The 7,785-nt window shown below is 40.7% G+C and overlaps 1 protein-coding gene across 2 annotated transcripts; it reads right to left on the reverse strand.

Moving 5' to 3' along the window:
- Positions 1 to 3,034: 3,034 nt before the first annotated feature.
- Positions 3,035 to 5,947, reverse strand: LOC127769875 (thiosulfate sulfurtransferase 16, chloroplastic-like). 2 transcript variants are annotated; one of them, XM_052295536.1, is made up of 6 exons: positions 5,715 to 5,947; positions 5,423 to 5,606; positions 4,879 to 4,952; positions 4,629 to 4,699; positions 4,459 to 4,512; positions 3,036 to 3,386 (listed from the first exon to the last, which is right to left on the reverse strand). In XM_052295536.1, exons 2-6 carry the CDS (start codon positions 5,587 to 5,589, stop codon positions 3,291 to 3,293), a joined length of 462 nt encoding a protein of 153 aa, XP_052151496.1. In that variant the 5' UTR covers positions 5,590 to 5,606; positions 5,715 to 5,947; the 3' UTR covers positions 3,036 to 3,290. The 2 variants fall into 2 exon arrangements, with proteins under 2 accessions (XP_052151495.1, XP_052151496.1); XM_052295535.1 differs by having other exon boundaries at positions 3,035 to 3,386; positions 5,423 to 5,947.
- Positions 5,948 to 7,785: the final 1,838 nt, after the last annotated feature.

The following is a 7,785-nucleotide window of genomic DNA, read 5'->3' on the forward strand; positions in this document are numbered from 1 at the left end:
AACAAAAAGGATGTTTTAAGATAAAAGAGAGACGCTCCGGTGATATCTACCGGTAGTATTATGCTACTAGTAGAATTAATCTGAACCGTTTATTTCTAAGGATAGATTAATAAAGTACTTAGGCCGTGTTTAGTTGCAAATTTTTTCTTCAAACTTCTAACTTTTCTATCACATCAAAACTTTTCTATACACACAAACTTCAAACTTTTCCGTCATATCGTTTCAATTTCAGCCAAACTTCCAATTTTAGTGTGAACTAAACATAGCCTTAGACAGAATAGGGGTAAATTAGACACTTAATTTTTTTTCTCATTGTGGTAAATTAGACACTTTAATTTTTTCTCATTGTGGGTCCTACGGTCAGCGTCGCTTGCTCCCTCTCTATCGAACAGCAGAGTTGCCACTTCCTCATCAATCAAAAAGGAGAGCGCAGGAAAAAAAAAAGAAGAAAAAGCAGATCGTGAGTCCGGCCGCCACCGGCGCTTGTGCATCATGTTCCAAGATGTACTGTTTCTTGCTGTAGGTATTTGGTTTCCATTCAGCTTGATTCATATAAATTTTAAATACACTAGTTATATATCTGAATATATTACACACGATGGACAAATCGAAACACTCCAATCTAGTAAGGACTGATACAAGGAAATGGAAGAATAATCCGGTATGTTTTTCTCGTAGACTTTACAATTGCAATCGCAACAAGTAATATACATTGAAAAAAAACGATGATATACACAGATGGACACTTTCAAAACCATAAGCTGTTAATAAGCTGTAGTTCTAAAGAAAAAAAAAACTGTTGATAGCTATAGTTCTGAAAAAAAAACGGCTGTCTGTAACAAGCCAAAGCCATCTTGAGATAATGAATTCACAGGAATTACAGAACATAGCACACTTGGAATCTCTCAAGCATTTATGACGTAGTGATCTAAGAGCAGGTACAATAATAGACTATAAGTCAGCTATAAAGATATTTTAAAGAGATTAAAAAAATAGAGAGAAGAGCAGCGGGCTATAGATCTATAGCCAGCTGCAGCACAGCCTCCAAAACGTAATGTGTATATGACAGGTGGGACCATGTATTAATAGTGTAGTAAGCAATTATTATATGAATTGGCTATTATATTAGTTATAAATGATTTAGAGCTAATAGTTGGCTATACTATTAAACTTTCTCTAATAGCTTGTCCACCTTGTCACGCTCAGCCATTCTGAACAAGCTCACTTGCTCCGGATTCAGTTTACTGGCCTTGAACTTGACTCCCGCTACGATCAGGACAGATTTAGTAATAAACCTTACACAAATTACAGTCAAAATTGTAAGTGTTCTGAACTGAAAGAGGAGCCACAACCCACGAATTGATTCATGGTGTCCAAGAAATTCTTGAAGTATTCAGATCATTGAAACAGGTGATAATGATAATCAAGACCGAGAAGAAACAATTATTATACCAATGCCATCTTGAGCTACACCTCTCTTTAGCAATTGATTGGTGATCTACAAAAGGGGTAGATTTTCATGTGATCAAATTTTTAGGCAACTACAACGAACTCAGATAAGTTGTGAGCATCTGCCACCTGCAGATCTGCTGGCGAGGGTAGATTAGGTGGCCAGCAATGTACCATAAAAACTGAGCAGCAAAGAAGATGGTAATATACTGATATTGTTCTGCTAAATACCCTAGTATATGAACAGGGGTGTCTCTGGAGATTAATAAACATCCTTCAAAGGATTCACTGCTGTTTTATGTGATGCTCGCTCAAATTCAGACTCATACTTACAAAATCGCCAATATTTTCAAGCAAAAGAAAACTAATAGTCCCTTCTTCTAGGAGGAAAAATTATGACCAAGAACTGCAGAACTTAAGCAGACAAGCATAAAAACTATTCGAGAACTAGAGGCCAACAAAAAAGAAGATTAAGTACATATGTTCGAGTTCCAAACTTGCAAGCAGCAAGAAAAACAAATCAAATCTGACCTGCAAAGAAGAACAAGAGTCTTCTTGTGTCAGCTAATCCGTCGAAGAGTAGCACTATAGCCAGCAAGAGGAGTCTTGGATGATGATTCGGAGGTCGAGAGATTGGTAGTCATTGGCTTCGGAGGCTGCGGGCTCCGCTTGGGGGGCGATGGATTGGGGGCTCGCCCACGCGGCTGTGGCCTGCGGGATCAACGGCACGTGAAGATAGACAGGGCTGCAGCCAGTGGCGGAGCAAGGATAAAATTATAGTAAGGCTCCTCAGCCTTTTAGGCCTTATAACAATTTTAGACAAAGTCTATTTTAGCCCATATGGATTTAAATTTTAGGGGGGTCTTAATGAGGCTCTAATATTTCCCCTGCCCCCACGCTGCCTCCGCCACTAGCCGGAGCCAAGCGTGGGGGAGGAGGCTGACAGCGAGGAAGGGGATAGCGAGGAGGACGAGGCCTCAACGGCAATAGGTCGCGTGGTGCTGGGGTCGGAGGCGAAGATCCGAGAGGCGAACTCGCCGGAAGGTGGGCCGACGCGGGGGAGCGGCGGGAGAGGGCGGAGCTCTAGCGATCCCGGACGGAGATGCAAGGTCGTCGAGGACGGCTGAGGCGGCGAGTGCAGCGGAGGCAAGGGAGTAGGAGGCCCCGAGGGCGGTGGAGCAGATGAGGTCGTCCAAGGCAGAGATGGTGGCGGTAGGGAGGAGTCGCGAGGCGGGGCCACGGGGTTCTCTCCGCGTCGGCTCTAGATGCGCAATTTGGTGGATAGGACGAAAATACCCCTCCGCAAATAATTTTCTCTTTCTCTGAATAAAAGTACACCTCCACAATTCTTAAGTGTGATGGTACTAGAAATAGATCTAAACCTTTCAATCAAACCTTTCGATCAAATGAGATTAATGGTTCAGATTTTTTTTCTACTATAGGTAAAGAACACCGGACTGGGACTCTAAGATAAAACGAGGGTATTTCAACTGTTTTCTCTTGCTATCAGATTTCTGAATTACTCAAATATCAACGTATTATCTTTTAAATAGTACCCTAAAATGCAATGCATGGAACATGTCACATGGTTTTGGCTCTGAAGAAAGGTTTATTGCAGTCGATGCATGTGCTGGCTAATATTATAGAGAGGAGAATTCAAACTCATAGGACTAGGAGTAGCAAGAGTCATAGTAACAATTGCTTTATATCAAACTAAATAAAATATTCTACTTGGGGAATAATATAACATTGTTTTCTTATACCTTTCCTTTCTACAAATCAAATTAACACCCAGTCATACAATAACTGAAAGTCATTATCTAAAAATACAATAACTGAAACTAGAGCTCTTCTTGCACTAGAGGTTTATTCACCGCAAGGCCATTTTCCACCCATGCCATGTAACCTCCTTCCATGTTCTTTACATTTTTGAATCCCTGTTTCCATATCAAATGTTTGAGACATAAACAAAGGAAACTAACAAGGGAATGATCGAGATACTGAATCTGAAAAAGGGGACTGTTAAATATGAAAGCTTATGTGCACCCTAATTTATTCTTTCAGAAAAAAAATGTGGATATCACAGAGAGAGTAGTGGCAGCGACCAAGAAGCAGACTTTGTGAGAACAGTATTTTTGTGCACGTGTCCTGGGCATACCTTGTAAATACACACTTAAGTTCCTCCTTTATTAATACAAGTAGGAAATTTTCTCCAAGGTATGTTTGTCATAGTACTACCTCCGGACGATATTATTTGATGCTTTGAACAAACAAAATGAATTGCGCTTAATAGGTTTTGGCTGTCGGAAACGTCATGTAATCTTGATCAGAGGGAGTACTACATAACACAAATATGTTAAATAAGCCATTTTAAAGCTGGGTGTAAAATGAACTTATTCCTTTACCAAACTGTTTAAGAGGTGCTGCTGATTATAATGGCATGGATTAAATTAACTCTTTATTATGTGAGAAACCACAATCCATCTCTCATGGCCTACGCTAACTTCGCGTGCATTTCGTTCAATTCTAATTTACTATTAACATTAGTGTTTTTATATCGATTTGATTGTACGATGGTCACAGTCACAGTATCCAAGAACCTGTACATAACAAAATAAGAACAATACCGGAATTAAAGTTTAGTTGGGAGCAAAATTCTAATATTCAGTACACAGATTGCTCAAATGTAATTTTAGGAGTAAAATTAGGATTGCATTAGGCAAATCGCCTGACATACAAATTCTATCTTTTTCATGCATATAAAACACTATTATTATCCACCAAATTCAATGCTATGTTCACCTATTCAAGTCTTTCACCCGTCAGACAATGTTTAACCTACTTAAATTGAGGGACACAGGAGAAAAAGTATCGTACTTACTTGCTCTAACAATTTCCCATTATCTAAAAAAAGTTACTACAAAATTTTATGAATATCAAAGTCCTAAGTTAAAATATATAAATCAGATTTAGAAACAACAGGAGCGCTCAAGGGGGGAGAGGTCTTACGGCTGCTATGAGATCGGCAGATGCTAGTTCAGATCTTACTCCACTTAGGCAACCCTTGAAAAAATGGACAAACGTAATCACAAACTAAATGAAGGTCCATAAATATAAAACCAGATATTTTGTCTTATATATTACTAGTTAAATATGTATAGACAAATCATAAGTAATACCACAATTATGTTGTCCTCCTTATCATAATGCAATGCCACCTGCTCTATGAACTTTGTGTTCTTTTCCTTCCCTGATGATTCAATAACAGGTTAAATCCGTAATACAATTCAGGCTAACAATGGCATATCACTCTTAAAGTGTGCAGTTTTCTTTTCCTGGAAGAAGAATTCTTGATATATCTTTTTTTCTTAGAAAATATGTATAATGAAGGGCAGGACAAAACTAGGGAAGCAAGTTAAGGAATCTTGCCTTGAGGGGTAAAGAAGAGGAATGGCACATTAAGAGAATTCTCCACATGTCCCTTCTTGAATTCCTCTTCTGTCCTGTTGAACGGCAGTTGGTTAAAAAATAAAACGGTCTAGATAGTCCTTCAATTCATAGAAATCAGTGGATATACCATTTTTTTTAAGAAAAATCGATGGATGGGTTGAGAAGGGTAACATATTCATCATAGGCGGCAAATCGTCTGCATTCCTTACGAGATGATTAATTCTAGTGTGGTCAAATCAAGAAACTGGTTGTAATCTAGCTTGGCAGCAGATCCTATTACTGGGTTATGTCAGAATCAAGGTAACCGCAAACGAAATCCGCATGTGCAGAAGCCTGAACTGGAAATTTGGGACGAAAAAATAACAGAAGCTTATGGCGAAGGATTCAAGATTCGCTTGGCTTGCAGGTCCATTTCGAGATTGGTGGGTCGCAATGCGCCATTAGCTAATCAATTAACTTACTTATGGACACACCGAGAATGGAATAATACTAATAATGATGCATAGAGGCATAGAGCAACAACCTGACGTCCAAGTAGCTGTGGCCACCGGAGCCGACGAGGTGGCTCGCCGCCGTCACGCCAACGGTCGGCACCGGTGTCGACGGCGGCTCCGAGCCGAGCGCCGGCAGCAGCGGAACAGCCAAGATGCAGATCACGAACATAGCAGGCAATCTCACCATCATCATCATCCCAAAGAACGGCAGGGCTGTAGCACGAGGAGGAAGGGTAGGAATTAGGAAAGGGGAACAGGTATTGATATATTGCAAGCTGAATTGAAAGCTTTCAAGATATCAAGATTTGGCAGTAGAGTTACTAGACGACTAGATTTCCTGTGAGATTAATGTCGCGGCCTCTGCTTGTGGCTGGAAGTAGCACACAGGCCGGCTACATTCCGGTTGCAGCCGCCGTCGGCAACGAAAGTTCTGTGGGTGCCTGCCTCCTCTGGAGTATGGGACTTTGGGAGTATTGATGCTGGTCTGGGATCGGCCAAAAAACCACAGCTCCCATGGTTTCAGACTTTCAGGGCGACCGTTCTATACCTGATAAGTCTGTGGGCATGCTAGCACGGGTTTATAATCTGATAGCTCAACATGGAAGCGTAGTAAATACCAGTAGGGGTGAAAACGGAGCGGATATTATCCGATCCGATCCGCTCCGAATCCGTCCGATGTGAGGATATGGTAAGGGTTGTTAGATATTCGGCCGGATACGGATACGGATATGGTATCAACGATATCCGACGGATGCGGATTATCCAATTTTTTAATCGGATTATCCGATATAGTGTTTGGCGGATAATCCGCAACTTTTCAGGCCACACAACAACTTTCAGGCCCATCTATTCTAACCGTAACCTAATCTTTCCTCTCCTCCCCCAGATCCCTCTCTCTCTCCTGTCAGCCCTCAGTCGTAGGGGAGTGGCGGCGCGACGGCGACCCAGCGCGGCGGCCACTCCTCCTCGGTCTTCTGCTCTCCCCAACACGCGCCGGCCGCTCGGCTGGTGGCGCCGCCGCCGGCAGTAGGCTACTAGCGCTACCGCCAGAAGTGTGAAGACCTGAAGAGCATGTTGGTGTGTGGCTGTGTGTGCATGTGTGCATTGTTGACTGCTATCTGCCGTATGCCTGTATGCCTATGGAACAACTATGCTGTGTGATGTGCTCCTGTATGCCTATGGAAAAACTATGTTGTGTGTTGTGCTGTACTTCTGTATGCCTGTAGGCTGTATGCTGCATGCATGTCGTACTGAGTGATGACTTACATTCTTAGGGCCTTTTCGGATTGAGGGATTTTTAGAGGATTTTCAGAGGAATACTGTAGATAGGAAATATTTCCTTTCCTTATCGTTCGGTTCACATGAATCAATCCGAAGGAAAATCAGAGGAAACATTCCTTTCCTGTGCAATCAATAGAGAAACAAAAGAAAATTTACATCCACTCCTACCTTATTTTTTCCATTTCCTGCGTTTTTCCTCTGTCTATCCGAACACATGTTTATCAATCCTATCTACAGAATTCCTGTGTTTTTCAATCCTCTGTTTTACATATGCATTCCTATCATATTTATATGATTTTCCTATTCCTATGTTTTTACAATCCCGTGATCCGAATAAGCCCTTAAATTTTAAGCAATGCAGTGACAATGACCAGTGATGGATGTATGTTGGATTATTTTTCTGGATGTGTTATATTAAGCAAAATTATATTATTGATGTGTTTTGGTTGGTTTTTCCTAGAGAGCTGAGATCATGTTTAGATGTTATTTTGCCATCGTATTACGGCTAATTGTATTGGCGCCCTCTTATTATATGGACTGAATACAAACTTGACATCCGACAACTTTTTGTTTGTTTCCGAACCGAGTCCGCACCGAATCCGGCGTCCGAAATAATCCACTCCACATCCGTATCCGCACATCATCCGCACCCACTCCGCATCCATTTAAAAAAAATGGTTTAGGATATGGTATAGCTATTATCCGTCCGAATCCGATCCGTTTTCACCCCTAAATACTAGTGCATCGCAAAAATTAACATGCATGTAAAAAAGTCAGTAGAAAAGATTAACATGTATATATTCCACAAGACAAAGCACGAGGTTCCATCCAATTTTATTAGCATCTTTCAGCTTGGGTTTTATAATATATATATATCTCTTCTCTATCTCTACTATTATAAAAATTTAAGATGTTTTTATCGGTATTTTGGTACGTCATCCATGTATGAGTCGGTTTTTAAATTCGTTTGCTTTTGAAAATACAAATTGAAGATGTTTCTGCGGTCCGTTATTTGTGTTTGAGTCAGTTATAAAAAGTGAAGATGTTTTCGCGGTTCGTCATTCGTGTTTGAGTTAGTTTTAATTCTATGTTTTGATTTTAATCTGTATCT

Source organism: Oryza glaberrima, chromosome 4, assembly GCF_000147395.1.
Source record: "Oryza glaberrima chromosome 4, OglaRS2, whole genome shotgun sequence".
Classification (NCBI taxonomy): Eukaryota; Viridiplantae; Streptophyta; class Magnoliopsida; order Poales; family Poaceae; genus Oryza; species Oryza glaberrima.

Bases quoted from the DNA above. Each gene is read 5' to 3' on its own strand.
- LOC127769875 (XM_052295535.1), bottom strand. From the start codon at position 5,589: ATGATGATGATGGTGAGATTGCCTGCTATGTTCGTGATCTGCATCTTG. The intron at 4,953-5,422 runs GTTGTTGCTCTA...GCCGTTCAACAG, and splicing joins CACAGCTACTTGGACGTCAG to GACAGAAGAGGAATTCAAGA. The intron at 3,387-4,458 runs GTAAGACCTCTC...ATATGGAAACAG, and splicing joins CTGCCGATCTCATAGCAGCC to GGATTCAAAAATGTAAAGAA.